Source organism: Cotesia typhae, unplaced genomic scaffold (assembly GCF_013202065.1).
Source record: "Cotesia typhae breed Kobodo isofemale line unplaced genomic scaffold, CoteBio_Ctyphae contig_59, whole genome shotgun sequence".
Taxonomy (NCBI): domain Eukaryota; kingdom Metazoa; phylum Arthropoda; class Insecta; order Hymenoptera; family Braconidae; genus Cotesia; species Cotesia typhae.
In genome coordinates, this window is record NW_027423761.1 from 2,897,203 (window position 1) to 2,919,883 (window position 22,681).

The window sequence follows — 22,681 nt, forward strand, 5'->3', positions numbered from 1 at the left end:
ATAATACTCTCAATATCGTAAATTATCATTATTAATAATTAGAATAATAATACTGCACTCGTAAACAACAACTTAAATAAAGAAAAACGGATTATTTACAATGTTAGATAATAATTTCTCGAGAAAATACGCCCGTCGAAGTATCAGGCGAACATAAATGATGAAGAGTAGGTAACTGCCGTCGTTTCCCTCCTCGTCCCTTCTTCCAAGCCCTACTCCTCAGTTGTCCTGTACTAGCCATCGGCTCTCTCTCTCCGACTCAGTCCCTCTTCCCTACTCTAGACCCTTTTTCCGATATCTGGGTCATAAGGTGTCTGCGATAAAATTGTTGAAAGCGCAGAATTTTGTTTGCAGCGCTGTTTCCGGAGATAGTTATGGCACGATAATAATATACCATACGCACTTTTAGCTCCTATTCCACCATTTGCACCAGCGTGTGGAGTGTAATAAGTATTTGGATTTTCACTTTTAAAAAGTGCACAAATATCTTTTATTTACTCTAAGTAATGCTGTACAGAAAGACAGTCGACAGTTCTCTTATTTTCATGCTCTTTGTGTATTATCAAACGCGCTAATAAATTGCGCGCAACCTTAGTCAACGTTCCGTTTAATTTATAACTATTAATTACATTAAGCCCTTGAAAATGATTCCGCACTAAAGTTAATAATGGTGTTTCCTGAAAAATATTTTGAAATTAATATATTTAAAAAAAAAAGAGAAAAAAAATGTTTATTTTTCTAAACTTTTCGTACCGGGTTTAAACCGCCGCTCTTATAAATTTCAATAAGATCAAACTGATTGATGTTACACTGCACTGCTTCTGACTCTGAAGGGGGATTCTAAAGAAAAAAATTAATTTTATAATAAAATATCGGGTCATAGTTGCATAATTAAATATATATACTTTGCATACCTCGATAGACGTTTGATTTTGAGATAGTGAGAGTTCGTCAAAACTTTGCCCTTGATTTCCGAGCTGATCAGGAAACGATGGCAACGATTGCGTAGTTACTTCAGTTACGGCAGTCAGAGAATGATACTGGAGCTCTTCATCCTAGAATTAAATAAAAATTATTAATTGATCTGCAAAAGAAATGGCATTATCAAACATCCTTGATGATAAGATATCAAATTAAGGAAGATGAATATGAGGAAACAAATAAAATTTATTAAAATAGAAAAAGAAGGAACCTACAGCAACTTCTACATTCATTATGATTTGGATCCTCGACTACCTTAGTTGCTTCAGGACCTGATATACCGAATGAATTAGGTGGTAAATCCATTTTTTTTTACTGTGAAAAGGATAAAATATTAGCAATAACATATACGTAAAAATTTTAATAAATAATTTCAAATTAAAAAAAAAATTTATCAAGATTATCATTTATTAAATCCGAGACATATTTAAATTCACTAATAAAATAAATTTATAAAGTATACATGCACGTAGATATTAATAAATATATTAATGAGGATAATTTAGCTTTTAAAAAAATTTCATCTTGAATAGAAAAACTAATCCTTAGCTAACTAGATTGAATTTACAAAGATAAACCTTAAAAAAAATTAAAGATGAAGAGGTTAATTACAATATAAACTTTAAAGTTTAATAAATTAAAAAGTAAATACATTCACACAACTTAATTATTTACATAATTATAGAATGTGTATGATATATTAATAATGATATATGACATGTAATATTACATATCAATAACTTACCTTTTAATTATATTATATTTATTTTACATTATTTGTAACACATAAAATATCACAACATAATAAACCAACTTTATTTTCCGGTCGTTGGCGCTGTCCAACACGTGTTAAAAAAGTCATGCGCATTGGCAAAAAAGATACAGTCGAATCGCGGTATGAGCCCTCTTTGTGTCTCTCTCTTATTAACGCGAGTCTGGTTAAAAAACAAAGAAAACAAGCCGGACTCATAACGCGATTCAACTGTAGTATATGCTAATGCTCTGTAAGAGCACTAACTTTACAAATGAAGAGAAGGGGAAGGTCCTACACTCTGGGAGAATTTAACGTTTGAAAAAGTAAAAATTCTACTTTTAAAATGTATATTTTACCCGTCCAAGCACATCAATAACACTGGTCTGCAAAAAAAAAAAGTTTTTTTTCTCCTTCTGGTTTTCATGCATGAATTCTTTATATTTTGTGCTCTAAACACGGAATTTGACATACAAATAAGTATCACACGTAGATTTTCGATAAATTATTTATTTAATTAAAAAACAAAATTATTAAGGTATCAATTATTATAAGAAAATGAAAAATTATTACGGTCGAAGTTTTACAGTGAAAAATCTTAAAGTATGATTTTATGATGATAAGATGAAGTTATTTTGTAGTTTTTTTCGTTTTCATTGTTTCCATTGGAGTTTCTCGGCGAAGTGACCAACAGAAATCAGCAAGCATTGCTGCTGACCATTTCCCATTGTAGCGTTTTTCAATCTGCATTATATCTTGATGAAACCTTTCACCATGCTCATCTGATACGGCTCCAAGATTTTCAGGAAAGAAATCCAAATGTGAGTCCAAAAAATGAATCTTGAGTGACATATTGCATCCTAAAGATTTATAAGCAGAAAGAAGCTCCCGAATGATTTGTCGGTAGTTGTCAACTTTGGTATTCCCAAGAAAATTATGACACACTTTCACAAACGCCACCCAAGCTCTTTTTTCTGCTTTGCTCAACTTCGATTCAAAAGCTTCATCTTTCATTAGCTCACGTATCTGCGGACCTACAAAAATTCCTTCCTTCAATTTTGCGTCACTGATTCGAGGAAATTTGGTTTTTAAATATTGAAAACCTGCACCATCTTTATTCATCTTCACAAAGTTTTTCGTAAGTCCCAACTTTATGTGAAGTGGTGGCAGAAAAATTTTCTCACTTGGCACTAAAGGTTTCTGAGATACATTTTTAAGCCCAGGAGTTAAACTTTTCTCAGAGGCCAAGATTTTTTTGTAATGTTTGTCTCTTGCGCGACTGTCCCATTCACAAAGAAAACAGCAAAACTTTGTGTATCCTCCTTGTAATCCAGTAAGTATGGCGACGACTTTTAAATCAGCACAAATATTCCATAGGTATTGAGAATATTCAATTTTTTCAAGTAATACCTCTAGGTTTGCATAATTTTCCTTCATGTTTGTAGCATGTGCAACGGGTACAGATTGGTATTTGTTACCATTATGGAGTAGAACGGCTTTTAAGCTTATTTTCGAAGCATCAATAAAAAGTCTCCATTCACTTGAATCTCCTGGAAAACTCAGTTCTTCAAGAAGTCTGCAGCATCATTACAATATACCAAATCATCTTCTTTGGAAGTAACTTGTAAAGTCTTCTTGCCTCGTACGAAAATATGAAACTCTGGTACTTTTGTCCAACAGGTTCCACTGTTTTAATCTTGATCCAAGTAATTGCGCCTTAGATTTTGAAAGTCCCAAGTCTCTAACAAGATCATTTAAGTCACCTTGTTTAAGGAAATGGGGTTCCTTAGATGGACTGAAAGTTCCAGACAAGGTGTATGAAGGAGAAGATGTAACAGCAGAGAGAAAACTCGATTCAGATTGAAGACCAGAGATTTGTTTATTTTCCACCTTCTCATTAACTGGTGGAACTGGAGGTGCAGTGTCTTTGTCGCGAGGAATTGGTCTCTTTGTAGATGGGATGTTTGGGTATACAATCTTATTTTTATTTTTTTTCGAGAACCCTCGTGTTGATGTCATGCAGAAATAACAATCATTTTCATGATTCTGAGGCTCACCCCAAATCATTGGCATTGTAAACGGCATGGATTTGTGACTTCCTTCAAGCCAACCTCTCAACGTTCTTGAGCAGCTATTGCAGCATACTTTTGGTAGCCAGCTTTTATCTCGCTCATCAATAGAAAATCCAAAATATAGGTTATATGCTGTTTTAATAAGATCTGTCATGACATTTCGCTGTGTTTCTAATACAAATTCCCCACAAACATAGCAAAAACAGTCTGTCGAATTCTTACAACTTCGTGGCATTTTATAACCTAAAATTACATAAAATTTATTTTAAAACAATTTTCAAAGGATTATTTTATATTTATTTACTCTGCTTATGCAACATACACTAACTACACATAAAATACTTAAAACCAATATAGGGAACATAAACTTCATGCAAAACTTACCAAAATAATTGATATAGAATGCAAACAATTAAAAGACGAGTTTTCACTTAATTGTTATAAAGTCACAGCGGATACTGCGCATGCGCGTATGTACTACCATAGAAACCAGCTTCGACACTTTCCACCTTTCTCCTACAACTCGCGAAAACTTATTTTGTGTCTATATACACGGCTTGTAACGTAGACACACAAAAAAATGGAAAAAAACCCAAATTTTTAAAATATAAAAAAAAAATCCATATAAAAAAATCTAGACGTGATGGAAAAAATCGGCCAACGGGGATCGAATCAGGACATTTGAATTGTCATATTTATGACAAAATTTTTTAAAGGAGGATTTCATTGCAGACCAGTGTTATATGTAGATTCATATATAATTCTATATATTTAATATATAATCATATATAAATATCTATGATTAGGCAAAATCATTTTTTCCCGGGAAGTAAAGAATAAAATATTTGTAAACACCGAGAGAGAGAGAGTCGGCCATCTTGTCCCGCGTTCAAACTCTGAGTAAAGGACATTACAACGAAATAACTTTTGTCATAATTTCACATTTACAAGGGAAATAAAATTCAGTAAAATTTTACCGTTCCAAAATGGGTTAAATAATATAGACAATAATTAAGGTTACTCAAATATCGAAATTAAATTAACTTGGATTAAAAATAAATGGATTCAGAATTATTTAATGAATTCTCGGAGATAAAATTAGGATTTATTCAAGATACGAAGTACTCTTGGAATTAAATAATTATTGTTGTAATATTAGGAACACGGCAGTAATTTAGTAATTAGGAAAATGATAATTAGGAATTTAAGAATGATAATTAGGAAATAAGAATGGAATTATTTTATTAATAGGAAATAATTTGTTATATTGTTGTTATTATGGAATTATAAATAGTGTGGTTGTGTGTGCGTAAAGAGTCTACCTCGGTTTCATGGTATACTCCTCTGGCTTCGAGGTAGATCTCTTAGTGTAGCGTGAGGGTCTAGTGGACAGCGGGCACTGCAGCGACGTGAGGGTCAGCTAGACAGCGCGAAATATAACCGTATGATGAGAGTTGGGTATTAATGAGATTATCCTATGAATTTTATAAACTGTTATATTGGCCTTTATCTGAAATGTAAAAGGAATGAATAAATATATAATTTTGTTGAACGAATTTTTGTGTTTAAATTTTGGTTCCTTCCAGCAATCTCTCACAACCCTGACCTATAACTCCATGTTCTGGTCCAGTTCTGGATACTGAGTCCAAAAATCCAGGGGCGCCCTTTAATAAATAAATAAGGCGACCAACGAGGAAACGACATCCTGTTTCACTTTTAAGAATTTTCGTGACAAATAAGTTATTGCGAATAAAAATTGACATGTAGAAATTTAAAAAAATTAAAAATCCAATTTTTTAAAAACAATTTTTTTAAACAAATTCGTTTGTTAAAAAAAATTAAAAAACTGTTAAGTAACTGTAAACTTTAATGACTTATGAGTTTTTCTTGCAAATGTGAGTGCTTTACGAATATAAGGATTGAAATTTTCAAAAACTCAAATGATGTCGTTCACTAAGAACATTATCTCATTTTTTGATTTGTCAATACTATTAATTTTATATTATTTCAAGACTTTTATTTATATATAATGAAGTAGATAAAATGAAATCTCAGACAGTTTTAGAACACGTCTCACATAGCATTTACGCTAATAGTGAATATATCATAACTTTTAGTATACACTTATTCTATTGTATCATAATACGTAATACTGATAAATACGAAGCAGATGTCTTTATAATATCCATATATGATCTTCTAGTCATATAAAAAAATTTACCACATGTCAGATATGGTGGTAAATTGATGCGCATCATCATAAAAACTAGGTTTTTAGTAACATGCGGTGGCATATCATACCAATTACTGCTGTAGATAGCTCTAAGCATTGATTCTGCACGATTTGCTAAATTATCAGCTGGATACGTATATAAGTAGCTTTCAAACAGCATGAAATTGATTATGCATATAGATTTTATGAAATTTACCGTATTCTTGTCATTTACACTTATGATTAAGCTCATACCTACGAGTAAAGAAAAAACTATTTATCAATTCTAGTTACATATGTTCTCTAGTGATGACTTATAATGTGTTATTGAAAGACTTTTTTTTAGAAAATACGTGTTATTTTGACTCAGGTTTTAAAATTTAATACGGTTTGTGAACTTTTAAAGTGAAAAAATTAAAAACACGAACTGATGTAAAATTAAAAAATTATATAATTTTTGAGATTTATTAAAATAAACGCTTCAAATATTGACCAGGCAGCATAACGACTTATTTTAAAACTGACAAAAGGAGTGGATTAAAATAGTAAATAATAAATAGATATATTCGTGGTTATAACATTCAAGTATATAACAAGTTATAACAGGGTTTTGCCTGACCTGGGGACTTACCAAACTAGACTCACCGTTCATAACAAATTTTGGCATACAAAAAATTACAAAGGGCGCCAGGAGAATAATCTCCAATTAGATAATACAGCGACTTCGGCTAGCTCTTACCTCTTCCTCAGGGCGGCAGGCCATGCTAAAATACTCATCGTTGAAAAAATAGGATTGCAAAATGAAATAAATTCTTAAAATTAATCAAAATAAAGCCAGAAGAATTAAAAAAAGATAACATGAATTCACAAAATATACGTGGGCGGTCGATATTAATTTTTAACAAAAATTCAAAATAAAACGTTGTTACTTCAACTTTTTTGTACACACTCGCATCCATACTTCAACAACAGCATATAAAAAAATAATCATAAAGTGCCGAATCCTCGCGTATTATTTCATAAAAAAGAATGCATTACAAAATTACAACGTGAACTCTAAACGCTGGATTCAACATTGAACAAGAACGACGGGTTACTAAGCAACAGAGCGTCATCCTCGTCATAGCAGCTCGGGAGAGCTTCATGTGATCGACTCGATAAATAAAATTCTTAGAAATTAAGTACTTTACTACAAGTTACAAAATTAATTTCTACTAAACCACAATTGCGACATGACTACGAAATTAAATTTATGTTGCAGAACGCGCAAAAGCGCGTCCGTATCGGTCGACAGTCCAGCCTCGAATCCTTCTCCATGAAGAAGTGTTTGCTTCTTCCTTCGTTGAAGTTGGCAGCGCTAGTCGTCGTTTCCCTCGGAATTGATCCCAGTTGATAATTGACCTCGGTCCATTGCTTTGATTCTAAAACCCAGAAATGTTTTTTTTCCTAACTCAAACGCCTCTAGTGGATTGAACTAATTCTAAAGTCTTGCGGTTTTATTTAAAAGTAAATTCAGTAACATCTGCATCATCGATTTGACCTCAGACCGCTCAGGTGTTTACGCTGCTCGGTGTGTCGCTCGCTTCGCTACTCGCTTGGTGTCGTCGGATCGCTACCCTCATCGCTCTACATCGTAGCCTCGTACTCGCTGTGACTCGTCCGATCTCCGCTACTCGTTCAGCGTTACGCATTACAAAATAAATTCAATAAAAATAAGCCATATTTTCTTTCATTAACACATAACATTTACGACATTAGATTCGAGCCTGGAAGGTGTAACAGGGTAAATTACCCTAAATCGATAAGTCGCCAGAGATCGATAATTAGTCGACTCAGCACTGGCGCGCCCCGATCTTCGGGGTCTTCCGTTTAGTAATTAAGAGGGGGGTGGAATGGGTAAGTGCTCGGGAGTCGGAGAGTGACAAAATCAGAAGAGGTTTGATAGTCAGCCGCACCGGTCACTACTCAACGAAACAGCAGGTAATTAATTTTTTTTCGCACGTGAATTTTCGGAACGCTGCGATGATTTTTTTTAAGATTGTCTTTCCAATCTTTTAGACAATATTTCTAACATTGGCTCTGTTACAGGAAAAACTGAACGTAGAGTGAGGACAATTCACCGGAGTGAAAAAGAATCTAACAACCGGTACCTGGAGGACTCACCACGGTAGACAGACATCGTGGACGTAGTAAGACAATTACCCAGGTACATTATTTCATTCCGTGGGTGGAAGATAGACCGCGGTTTGTACTCGGTCTATCATTCCTCTTCTTTTCTTTTTTTTTCTCAATAAATAAATCGTAGAACATTTGCTAGTTTTTTGGATTGAGTGATTTTCATGGGGGTTTATACCCGGGGATCGCTCGATCGACCTTGCGGAGGAAATTTTTAATATCTAAAAATTTTCAATCAATTAACTAACATCTAAGAAAATTCATTAAATTAATTTTTCAATAATTAACTGAGTAAAATTGATTAACTTTGGTCATTGAGAAAAATAGATAAATTTTTATTCGTGGAATTTTCGTCAAGCGTCAGTTTTGTGTCGCATAAATTCCAATACCCAAGGTCAACCAAGACTTGACTAGCGAATGTTCTAGCAATTGAAATTGACTATTTCGACTCGTGTCGAATTTTTATAACTGATCAACGAGTTGACAATATTTTATATTAGGAATTAATTACTGGGATTGTTATATTTGAAATTTATTATTGAAAATAGGATAGATCGGAAAATTATTAAGTATTAATTGTTAAGAATATTATAGTAAGAATTTATTATTGAAAACAATACCGATCGAAAAATATAGTAAGAAAATTATTAATTGAGAATATTATAGGGTAGAAAATTATTAAGAAAATTATATTAGGAAAATTTATCGAAAATTAATTTATATTGTAAAATTAATTATATCACGTGGAAATTTAGTAAATTTTGGGGATTAAGTCCGTGAAGTAGTTAAATTAAAATTACTGAACTTGATAATTATCGGCGTGTACATTAAGTCCAAGAAATCAGTTAAGTGAGTTAGAATTATCATAGTAAAAGTTTGATCAGAATTAGTTAATTAAACTTATGTTAATAATTTTGAACGTGATTGAGAATTTTATATTGTGAGTTACTTAGTTATCAAAAGTTAATTCAAGGCATTAAGACCTTTTGTTCTAAATAAGTATTGTTATATTCTTAAGACCATGATTATAAGTTACTGAGGAATTTTAATCCATCTAATATTTTAACGGAATTAAAATTAACAATTGGAATTTGAGAATTGGTTGTAAATTGAATATTGTTGTCGTTTTATTAATTTACTAATGATTGAATAATTTAATTTAAATATTTTATTTAAAATTTAATTACCCTTGATTTATTAAAATTTATAAAGTAAAAATCAATTAAGCGAAGTGTGGGTTATGTGTGTGAAGAATTGAACGGGTTATGCGTGATAGAGAGTGTTAATAGTGTTAAGTTCGGTAGTCCTGTGGACTTAATTTTAAGTAGAAAAGTGTGTAAGTTAGTTAGTTTTGATCGTCCGGTGGACGTTTAATTTTAAGTTTAGTTCTAAGACAGGTGTGGGAGACCGTTTGTTCGAAAAAGCCCGTCTAGTCATCGTATCGTCATTGGAAGGTTCGTTTGTAAATATCGTTTATTTCGCAGTTATTCTCCGCTTCGTTAGATTATAAATGTGTGAGTGAGCGCTTAAATTTGTTAAGCTTGTAAAATTTTTATTGTTAATAAATACCGGTATATTGTTAAATAAATTTTTATTATTCAACAGCACCTTCCTCCACTCTCTCTACCCTAAGATAAGTTTTCTCAGCTCTGGACCGGTTCCAGGAACCGTGATTAATAATCCTGGTGGCGCCCTGATAATTTTTATTGTTGTTAGTTTTGTTTAGTTATTTATAAAATTGATTAGGGGCTAACCGGAGCAGGTAAAACTGTTACAAAGGTTATAATACCCCAAGTATTGGACGTTGAATAAAAATCTACCACGTCACAAAGTATATAAGTACAAGCTACACGTGCATCTAAATGCACGAATTAGGATGGTGTACTGGTAGGAACTGATATACTACAGTAGACTAAGGTCGTAGGTATACACTATATTCGAGAAGCTACTAGGACTATGAGCCTTTCCCCTCAACACCCTCACTCAAGGTACATAGTGCGTGCATGCTAATCCAATCTCTCAAACACACTATTTACAATGCCTATATTACTTACACATTTTCTGTTTTTACTACCACTCAGACCTTTCGTAAACAGATCCGTTGGCATTCTTTCTATACACCGATACTTTACATCTATCCCTTAAGAAGCCTACTCATTCCTTACAAAGTGATGTCTAACATCTATATGCTTATCTATAAGAATTTTTGCAAATTTCGGAGGATTTTTTTTTTTCAAATAGCCATAACTTGGCGAGAAATCGTCCGACTTATCTCTTTTTTTTTTTAGTTCCAAAATTTTTATTTTTTTAAGAACTTTATGAAAAATTTATGAAAAAACATTAGAAAAGCGGTAGACCCTGAAGGCTATCCGTGCAACTTCCCGCTAATTCCATACCTAGGTGCATAAAACTGCACTAATGACATTTTTGAGCTCTTCGAGCTCAACAGTCTTATAAAAGTATCATAGAACAATATTTTTTTAATTTTCAAACCGCACTAACTTTTAAATGAATCACTCGATTTTCACGCGGTTGGCCGTAGTTGACGCAATTTTTTCAGATTCATAAAAAATTTTAAAGTTTGAATTGATAAAACTGGGAAATTTGGAGTAATTCTAAAAAAAAAATACTTTGCTTGGTTTTCTTTCGTTCATAATATTTCTTGAACGAATCGACCAATTTCGACCGGTTTGACGGTGATCGACGTAATTTTTTAATGCTAATAGCTGATTAGTTTTTGAAATCGATCAGTGCAGCCGTTTAAAAGTTATTCCAAACAATGTCGGAGTTATGTTAAAAAAACACTTGTTTCCAAATATTTTATCGAAAATATCTCTCGAACTAATCAACCAATTCCCACGTTTTTGGCGGCGATCGACGTGGTTTTCTGAGCTCTAAAATTATTTTATATCATCAAAAATGATCCGAGAAGAAATGATGAAGTTATGTCAAAAAAACACTTTTTTTGGTTTTCTTTCGTTCACGATATCTCTCGAACGAATCAACCGATTTTGACCGGATTTGCGACGATCGGCGTGGTTTTTCAAGCTCAAGGACAGATTAGTTTTTGATGTTAATCGATCGAGCCGTTTGAAAGATATTTCAAGAAAACCACTTTCAAAAATGATTTTTTTATTTTTTTTCAGATTTTTCGAAATTTCTCAAAATTTATCGGTCCGAATCGGTTCAAATTCCCAGGAAACGTTCCAATTGGTTCAGTCGTTCAAAAGTTATAAGCAAGTCACATACTCACATAGTCACACACACACACGCGCACTCGCACATGCACACAGATGCACACACACACATGTACACACACGCACACATACACGCACACGCGCACATACACACACATACGGACATCATCGCGGGACTAGTCAGGGAAGCTTCCTAGGACCTCAAAACGTCAAGATCTGATGAGAACTCGATTTTCGAAAAACGGGGTGAAACCAATAACTTCCCGATTTTTGAAAATTTTCAATTTCCTTAGCGGGAAGTTAAAAAAACGTAAATCGGACAATTCCTCGGCAAGCTACGGCTATTTAAAGAAATAACCTCCGAAATTTGCAAAAATTCATATCTTCTGATCGGCTGAATAAAAAAATATGTAATAAATCACAGTAACCTTCCAGGGGTAGAAAAAAATGCCCAAGTTTCAGCGAAATCGGTGATGCAAAGTTTATCGGTAGTGCAACAGAGAGATCACTGTCAACGAGGTGGCGACCCAAGAACCGAAATCTCAAAGAAATTGTTTATTTTTGTTATATCATCGATTTGCTTATTACTTATTATTATTATTTATTTGTTCATTAATTCGATTACTGTCATTTATAATTTTGTTTAATATATGTGTTTTGGGTTGATTGTTTTATATTTTATGACACACCCAGCGAATAGGGTATGTTGTGCCGGCTGAGCCGACGCGAGATGGCATTAAAGAGCCGAAAGATTATTATTTATTTACATTTTTTTGTTATTATTTTTATATGGCTAACTCTAGACCATATATAGTTATAAACCTATACCGAAATTGGAATTTTGCCAATGAAACCCATCGAATGAAAATTATTTTTTGTCTCGCGTATACCGTCTTTTTGGGCAAAACGAGAATTGTTGTTACGATTATTATTATTTATTTATAATTCTGGGGTGCGCTAAATCTCCGTTAGGATGGGTTCGAATTTTGGAGAAACCAAAATCGTAGAATTTGGACTGGAGAACGCCGTATGAATTCTTTTACTGCGCCGTATGACGACTGGAGAAACGCAAAAATTATTTTAAGTCCCGAGCAAGTTTTTAATGAGGAAAATAATTTAGTCAAAAATTAATATTGAAACTAAAAACTTAGAATTATTTTTGCGTTTTCCGAGCTTCCAAGCCCGGCAATAGATGACGAGTAACGTTCGCTTGGAGAGAACCGTCTGGGAAATGTTAAAGTCGACTGCCGAAAAGTTGACCAGTACCACTGAGACGATTTTCCCCGTGGAGGCTATCCAAGGGAAAAATGCCAAGGAACTCGAGTTACCCAGAGTACGGCTGTACCAAGGTAAGTGGAGCTCATCTCTTGCGGGTAATACAGACTCCCGCTACTCCGACCTTCTGTCAGAATACGGCAGGCAATCATAGCCGAGTAGGTGGGATTGATCTGAAGGTTATCCTCTCAATCCTTGGGGGTCTACAATTAGGAGGTCGAGGAAGTCGGCTAGATACCTCGACGTGGGAGGGCAGCACCGCGGGAGGAGGGAGCTGGAGGCTATCCTCTTGTTTCTCCAGGGAAATCTCGAGCAGGGAACTGACCCACTAGCGCCGCGAACTGTAGCCCGCGAATTATTGAAGATACACAGTCGATAAAGCAGAATATAGCCGCAGTAAAATCTAAGCCGATTATGTTCCTGCTTTGCCGTCAGTTGGTAAAACAGAAAAATCCAAAAACGCGGAAAGGACGCATGCGTGTGTTTGTCTTTTTTTTGTAAAGGTGATAATTTGTAAAGGCGAGCTGTAAATTTGAGCAGGGGATTTATCGAAATTATTTACTATATTTGTTTTAAGTTAGCTATACGATTCTCATTTTTAAAGGGGGAAATTAAAACCTCCCAAATTTACCCGTTACAAATCTGGCGCTCGAACAGGGACCTGAGAAACGTGACGTAGTTTTCATGGAATAGCGGGTAAAAAGTAAAAGTAGACGTTTTTTCTTTCTTTCGTTTCTCCAAAAACCGGAACAGAAAGAGGTCAAGAAAGAACTCGAAAAGTATCGGATAACCTTCGAACCGGATGAGAAGTTTGTCGAGCTACGGTTTCTCCTGCGAACTGCACTGAATCGATTGAAAACAGCCAACGGATACCGCGCGGAACGATACGATAAACTCTTAGCCGATCTCGACCGATCTGAGATCGAACTGGACGGCCTCGACGACCCCGAAGGCGATACTCGTGATGATGACCTCAAGGGCGAGGAAAGATACCGACCCATCGATGAAGAGGAAACCGAGGAAGCTGAAGAAGAGGACCGGCTCCAGGAGGAGCAGATACGGGCCGAAATTGAGACTGAGGAACCCAAGCGGTAATTACGAGAGCGGATCGAGAACGATATCCGGGAGAGACTCGAATGTGAGTTACGGAAATGGGCGAATCTCGAAAATGACGAAGCGGAACGCGAAAAGAATGAGCGAGAGCAAGAAGAATGAGAGCGACGTGAAAACGAGCACGCTGAGAAAGAACCGGCGGAACAACGATTGCGAGAGCGTTTGAGACACGAAATCCACGCCCAAATCGCGTGAGAACGCGAACAGCCCCCGGGACAACACACCGAGACGAGACCACGACAAGACCGTGTGAACCAGGGCGAGGGGGCCACTCCGGCGCCTCCGCACCAAGATCACGTAACCCGCAAACCGACGCTAACGAATGCCGATGCAGAGATATGGTCCGGAAGTGGGGAGTCATTTTTAAGGGGGAACGCGACGTCCAAGATTTCTTGGAGCCAATAAAAGAGCCAGCAGAAAGCTATGGCTACGAACTCGACCAACTGGTACCCTGCATCCCCATGCTTCTCCGCGATAAAGCCCTGCTCTGGTACCGAAATAACAAACGGGAATGGGCATCCTGGGAGGACTTCAGCAACGCCCTGAAGGCGTTCTACCTACCTCCAAGCCTGGAACTAGAGCTAGAGGAGTAGATCCGTAATCGGATGCAAGGAACCTCCTAACCTACGGCGGAATACAGCACTCAGCTGCAAACACTGATGTGACAACACGGCAAGATGTCCGCGACGGCCCGGCTCAACCGCCTGTACCAAAACCTACGACCGAAATGCAGACGGTACATGAAGCGAACCGAATTTACGAACGTCACGGAAATGCTACGCCTCACCGGCGAAAACGAGCAGCTGACTTCGCAAGAAAGGACGTCTTGGTCGATGGAGACCAAAGCGGTAGCCCTCCAACCACCGAACCCGACGCGAACCTTCCCATTGGAGATTATGGAGTACGACTGGAGGGACCATTGCTGGAAATGCCGCGAAAAGGACCACAACTGCTAGCAATGCCCGAACCCATGGATCAAATTTTGCAGTCGATGTGGTGAGCTGGGCACGACGTCCCGAGATTGTCCTAGCCCAGGACCGGGAAATGCCAACAGGACCAGTGCGAGCTTCCCGCAGCGGCCTACGACACCTATGGAAGCAACCAGCGCCGGGAACGAACCCGTGAAACGACAACCCACCCAAACACCCTGCATGCCAACACTGAACACGGGCAATTCCAGCCAATCCAAGTAAAACCACACGCCCATTCGCCGAGATTAGGCTAGGCAGAGCGACGATACATGCCCCGTTAGACACCGGGGCCACCGCATACATCATCTCTCAGCGTACCTGGAATTTTATCCGTCACGAGCAACTCCACGCCGAATTTAATCCGGCCCAGACAAGAGGGTCCATCTTAGTGAACCATGTGATACAAACTATGGAAAAAGCCTGGGTCCACGTTTTGGTCGGGATCGGGCCTACATCCTACCCTTCTATATTGTCCCTGCAACGCCAGCGACATGCTCCTGGGCATGGACAACCTTGGAACATTAGGGTACCGGCTAATCCGAGAATGAAAGTCCTTCGACGCAATGGAGTTGCCATACGATTTCGAGATCGCGCAGCACGACATAAAAGGGTGGTTACAGATGGACGATGGGATTAAAGGACCCGCGCGGTGCGCGACGCACCGAATCAAATTAAAACCCGGCTGTTGCATAAATACCAAATGTTCGTGCCAGAACATTTGGTAAATCCGCACTCTACTTCATCAGTGGTGCTGCGACTGACGCGCACCCTGATGGTCAACTTCCCCAGGCACGTAGACGGTTACGCGCCAACCGGCATAATTATTTTACACGCGGTAGCCTGCTACATGTGCTCAATATATCTAACCACTAAGTGCATCTCGTGCAATTCGACACAGCGTCAATTCAATTTGGATTTCATCATTGAAAATACAGGTATCAATTATAGTCTAATAATTATTATTCTTCAATATTCTAATCATTAATGTAATTAAGTTATAACCTCGATTGTTTATGCCAGTATTTCGGGATCATGTTAACAATTTCGTACAATCAGCATTCACAAGAGATTAAATAATATTCTGGATTAATTATTAAATTATGTATGACTCATCAATATAAAATTTGTCATTTTCTCAAATCTATGTCATGCCTGGATGAAGTGATGTCACCAATCACCAGGTATGCACTTAATCTTATAATCGCTAGCTTTCTGTGCGCTCTTGTGAATGCTGATGCAGTTAGTTATCAAATATACTCGTCTCCGTGATCTTCACTCGTTTCATCGCTCGTAACAATTATTGTCGCGTCATTAATAAATTTGATTGTGATAAAATTAACTCAACAAACTAACGAAATAATTTAATATATCTAATAATCAAATGTCAATTTAATTGATTAATCTCACGCTCTTATCATTAAATTAAAATAACAGTTGTGTATGGTGCCAACAATTGATCACTTATGTATAATTCAACTCACAGTGTTTCACATGCTTTATTAAATGTTAATTCTAATATTAATTAATTAAATAGTTAAATAAATTATGAAGTAAAATTTCCGATAGTTATTAAGTCAAAGTGTTCACTAATTTTAAGCTGTGAATTTTTATATAATAAACGAGAAACACTAATTACTGAGTGATTTATAAAGTTATTTTCAACACCCAGATCCGGTAAAATAAATAATTAATGTTAAGTTTTTTATAATTTACACCGGCACCGAACCGATCAAAACAGGATACTTCCCGAAGAACCCAAGAATGCAGGAGATAATGAACCGCGAAGTCGATCAAATGCTCGAGGAGGGGGTCATCGAACCCTCCAACAGCCCGTGGAATTCGTCTGTGATGCTAGTCCGAAAGAAAAACCGCAATTATCGGTTCTACGTAGATTTTCGTAGAGTGAATAAGGTCTCCGAGAAGGACGCCTTTCCGATCCCCCACGTAAATGCATCACTGGACAAACTCCGGCGAGCCAAGTACATTAGTACCATCGATCTGAAGAGCGGCTACTGGCAGATCCCTCTCGGGACAATATAATCGTCATCAGCGAGACGCTCGACCAACATATGGAGATTCTGGGCAAAGTGATAGAACGTTTACGTGCCGCGAACCTCAAAGTCAATCACGAGAAAAGCCGCTTCCTGGAAAGGAGCACGGTATATCTGGGACATGTGATTGACGAGGACGGCATCCGGACTGACCCCGAAAAAGTACGAGCGATCGCCGAGATCGAGCCACCAGGAGACCCGAAGGGACTGCGCAGGTTCCTGGGGATGATATCATGGTACCGACGATTCCTTCCTTTCGGTACAGAACTGACCAAACCCCTGACGTCGCTTCTCCAAAAGAGAAAACTCTGGAGATGGGATAAGACGGAACAACGCGCGTTCGAGAAACTAAAAGATAGCCTATAGATCGCACCAGTGCTAGCAGCACCCGATTTCTCGAAGCTTTTCAACTTATAAACGAACGCCAGGCATAGGTTTTCAGCTTACAAACGGACATAGGCATTGGTGCCGTGCTCACGCAAGAACAGGACGGACAGAAACGGGTTATTGCATACACGAGCTGCACGCTAAACAAAGCCGAGCGTAACTATACCGTGACCGAGAAGGAGTGCTTGGCCGTCATCTGGGCGATCCAGAAGCTGAGACCCTATCTCGAAGGCTACGAATTCACGGTAATTATGGACCACCAGTCGCTGAAATGGCTGCAAACGATGGAAAGTCCCAGCGTCCGCGTTGCGAGATGGAATTTAGCCGTGCAACAGTTCGATTTCGACGTCGTATACCACCGGGGAAAATGGAATAAGGTCGCCAACGCACTATCTCGCCTGCACCCGAGCGACGAAATAGACGGGAGATCCCCAGACGAAGTGGCCACGCTCGTTATCGATGCCCTGGACTGGGACAACGCCTGGTATGATCGAATATCGAAAGGGGTGGAGAATGACCCCCAACGATACCCAGAATACTGCCTAAAGCAAGGGGTGCTGTACCGGTACCGATACCACAGCTTGGACTACACCGACCCTCATATGTCTTCTATTAGGCTCAAAAAAATGTCTTAATCATAGTCTCTGGCCGTCTGCTATTGCTTCGAAAAAATATCAGGATCTCCAAATTGACGTTACTATAGGTTGTGCAAGTGAAGAATATTAATTATTATAATTAAGAAATTTTGTAAATATGAATTACCTACAAAGTACTTTTATAAAAAATCATTTGACGATAAAACGTTTCTACAAAGTAATACAACTTCACAACCTAAAAAAAAACCGTTCTCATCACATTATAGTATCTCAAGCGTCACAAAATAAGATGTTGACTTTCTGGGAAATTTTGTTTAACAAGAAGTCAGAAATTTACAATTGTAAACTTAAATTGAACAAAACATCACCAAAAAATTTTTTGTGTCGCTTGGGATACACGTTCACCCAAGTGGCACAAATTTTTTTAACTTCCCGCTAATAAAATTGAAAATTTTCAAAAATCGGGAAGTTATCGGTTTAACCCCGCTTTTCGAAAATCGAGTTTTCACACACACTGTGTGTGTGTGTGTGTGTGTGTGTGTGTGTGTGTGTGTGTGTGTGTGTGTGTGTGTGTGTGTGTGTGTGTGTGTGTGTGTGTGTGTGTGTGTGTGTGTGTGTGTGTGTGTGTGTGTGTGATTCGCTTATAACTTTTGAACGACTGAACAGATTGGAACGTACTTTTTAGGAATAATTTTTGAACGGCTTTATCGACCAACTTCAAAAACTAATCTGCCTTTGAACTTGAAAAACAACGTTGATCGCTCCTAATTCGGTCAAAATCGGTTGATTCGTTCGGGAGATATTGTGAATTGTTATTAGAGATCAATCATCACTGAAATTGTGCAACAGTACTTTTTACGATGTTGATAAAAATTAGAACAATGATTTTAAATTATTAAATATAAAATTATAAAAAATGTTTACTATTTACTCAAATCGATTTTTAGGAATTCTTCGGCGCTGCTATAGCATATCACGGATGATGAAAAATAGAAGACAAGAAACGTTGTGTCGGGACTCGATAAACTTGTAGCGACATTTCTATGCTGAACGCTTCTATTAAAGAAGTCTTTAGCGGACTAGGTTGTTTTAAATAGCATTTCTATCGCTTAGGCTTTATTCCTCGACAGGCCTTATTATCCGCGGGTACCTTATATAACTAACAACAATACTGAAAATATGAATATATCAGTGAATAGATTACCTAATGTCGAAACTATTATAGATTAAAAATAAAAGATATTTGTAAGTCTAATAAGCATAATACCTCTGATTGGTATTTGGAAGATAGACGGTCAATAATTAGTGCATAAAAGTCAATACTCAAATAAATCGGCTGTAACGTCAAGTATTACAATTAAATGTCTATTATTATGTATTTTATAAACAACAGTATTATAGCTTGTAAGTCAAAACTATAAAAAAAATCATAACATTCGCTTAAGCTCAAAAACTCTTTGAATAAATTTAAAAATAATGTATTTATGTTCATTTCATCGAAACTGGTCGATATTTGAAGCCTTGACTCTAATCTACTTTCAACTAATTTGAGAGTAGTTTTAAATAAATATATTTTATGTATATTCAAATATTTTGCGTAAGCTTTAGTAACTATTTTATTATGAACGAATTCGCTAGAGTAATTGTTTTTATTTCTGTGTACTAACCTTCAACGCTAAGCACTGATACAGTGGTGAACATTTGAACGAATATAACTTTATTATAAACTTTTTCCAAAGTTTCTGCTGACAAAATCAAACTTTGATGTCTCTGAACAATTCTTCCCAACTCTTGAGAATTCGCGTTTATATCATCTTGATTTTTACCAAACTTTTTCATACGTTCCATTAGAATATCAAATTGTATATAAATGTGACCTGTAATTGCTGCAAACATTGTATCAGTACCTAAATTTGTAGAACATGTAATAATCATCTGTCCACATTGGTTGACGAAAACAAGGTAATAGAAATATTGGTTGATATTGTTGTACAGACAACTTCCAGGAAGTATGAATTTATGTCCGAGTAGATAAACAGTGTTATTCAATGAGTCTGAAATGATTTTTACGCTTGGTTCATCAAAAATAGTAGTTTTTGCAATATATGATACTAATGATGCCATTCCAGAACAATAAAAAATAGTTGCCATTTTATTGGAAGTCTGTGCACAATCTATCATTTGTCTTATTTCATTTTCATCTCTAATAAGCTCCCAGTCTTCAAATGCTGAGTTCAGAATGTAACTGAGATTATGTCGATCAGTATAAATGAAATAAAGCTTACTGAATAGTAAAAGACCAAACGCAACTATTAAAAAACAATCAAGATATTCTTCGGTATGACCACATCGGATAGAAAGTTGTACGATTGGAGATATAGTAAAAAAAATCTGTAAAATATATGTGAGTATATATATGTATGTATATTTTTTTATGAATAATTTATTATTATTAATTGCTTTTATTGAAAGTGCAGTAGGGACCAGTTTTTCAATCTAAGATAAAATTTCATCCAATGCAAAAATATATTAATATATAGGTCATACTATGACAAATCGATCCATAGTTGGAATCGACTCCTTATAAATTTTATGAAATTCGGTGGGAAGTTGTCTTTCATTCTGAAACAATGTTCAATCAAAAAAAAAAAAATTTTTTTTTTTTCAAAAGTTATGCAAAAGAAAAAATTTTACGTTTTTCAAGTTTATCTTGAAATACATAAAAAATTATGCACTGAAAAGAAAAAAATTAACTTGAAAAAGAGAAAAATTCTTGAACGAAGCCAGTAATTTTGAAAGTTTCATTGTCTTGAATTAAGACAAAAAATTCTCGAGTTAAATTAAATTTACTTAAATAAAAAAAAATTAGAAAAATTGTTGACCACAAAGGCCATGTCTGCAATTTCCTGCTAATTCCATACCTAAATACTCAATATTTCATTTATTTTGTTTTTGAACTCGAAGAGATCAAAAATTTTATTTTTGCATTATTTTGAGATCTTCGAGGTCAAAGAGACTGCTGTTCTACAGTTTTGAGTTAGAAGAACTCAATCTGATGAACGTTTCATGAAATACCCTCGCGGTTTCGGAATTACTGTGAAATGACAGTGAAATCACAGTGAAATCATCTTCACCGTCAATTCACGGTAAGTTTACGGTAATTTTTTAGTGAATTCACAGTGACTTTGGGGACATTTTATCACTATTGTCGAGTCGACTCATACATATACGATGGAGTATATACGAGTGTGTGCGTAGAAAATCATGCATGTATTGTGCTACATACAATTACATCTATATCTGTTAAGAGAGAGCGTGGGCGTACGAAATCAGATGACTATATCTATATATTAGCTCTAGCTTCGACTAGAAAATTCTAGAACAATTTTCTTACCGGAATTCGTTTAAATTCGGGAGTCATGGTAGTCGTCAAGTTGCGGCGTAGGCGCAGAACGGTATCGCGCAAATCGGGGCCGTATAGAAAAAACCGAATTGACTCGTGCGGTGGCCAGGACCACTAGTTGCTCTGAGGCCCTTGAATAAGTAGTAATTTACGCAGTCGCTCTTACACATTACATAGCATACAATACAATTCATAAATTTTCAAAAGTCATCGTTTTTACTTCACTTTACTCAATATCATTCAATTCATCTTCACAAACTCAGCTGAATCCAGTTATTCGCTGATCAGTGCAATTTTGTAGAAATTTGTGCTACAATTCGGGCAGACGCCATACATCCGAGCTCTCTCTCTCACATTTTTTGGGTATTGACGGCCCGTGGTTGATCACGCCGCCTTGGCTTTGATCGGTTCTCGCACACACACATACAATTTAACACGACTCTCAACGAGTCGTTAATATTCGCCTATAATTGGCAATACACATTGAACTATCCAACGGGAATAGTTCAATATTATTATAGTTACGGTCCCGCCCTGACTACACATTGACTATCCAACGGGAATAGTTCAATATTATTATAGTTACGGTCCTGCCCTGACTAAACAACAATAGTTACGGTCCCGCCCTGACTAAATAACAATTACACATTCATACACGATTTTTCTTGTACTTATCATCGAGGAGGTTTTTTTATCTGGCTTCACCAGATTTTTCCTCCTCTGAGACAATAAACTTCTTCCTGTTGTCCCAAACATCGATTGTAATTTATTTAAAATTCCTATCCATCCAAAATATTAATCAAATCAAATTTTGAAAACCTGAAGCACGAAATCTCGGCGCTTTGACGAGCTTTCGACAAAACAACTATGGTTTAATAGTGATATCACTGTAGATTAATGGTAGTCTTATAAAGATAACACCATGGCTTCATAATAGTTCCACAGTGAATTTATAATAATTTCACTGTGATTTTACTGTGACTTCATGATGATCAGATAGTTATAACACCGTGTTAAATCCAGTCAGCCTGAGAAAAAAAGCGGTTGGTTGGCCACTTTTCGACAATTTATATGAAAAAAAAAAATAATTTTTTTCCAATTTTAACTATTTTTTAATGCAGAATTTCGAAAAACTGAGAATAATTCCAATAAATTCAAAAAAAATTTTTTTGAGCTTAGCTGATTTTTTTGCTTATAGAAAAAAATAATAGCTATAGTTTAAAAAAAAGCGAATTGAATGATTTTACGCGGAGTTAAATCAAGGATAGGTATTTGTTTAAAAGCGGAACCGCATTTATTTATTTATTTTTTTTCATTAAAAATTAATATGACGTAAATTATTGGTCGTAAAGACATCGGGTTTAGCTCATTTTATTCCCTATTCAATTCTCTAAATTTCATACGCTACATATCTCGACTACTTTTGCGTAGTTTCCGAGGTATTCTAATCTAAAGCTCAACGCTAAAACCCTATTTTTTAAATAAAAAAAAAAAGCA

General features: G+C 36.1%; 1 protein-coding gene across 1 annotated transcript in view; it reads right to left on the reverse strand.

The window, feature by feature from the left end:
- Positions 1 to 5,941: 5,941 nt before the first annotated feature.
- The window catches only part of LOC141532411 (odorant receptor 85c-like), a 38,646-nt gene continuing 21,906 nt past the window's right edge, over positions 5,942 to 22,681 (reverse strand). Inside the window, 3 exon segments of the mRNA XM_074250741.1 lie at positions 5,942 to 5,968; positions 5,970 to 6,271; positions 19,449 to 20,172. Of these exon segments, the coding sequence (XP_074106842.1) occupies positions 5,942 to 5,968; positions 5,970 to 6,271; positions 19,449 to 20,172 (1,053 nt within the window).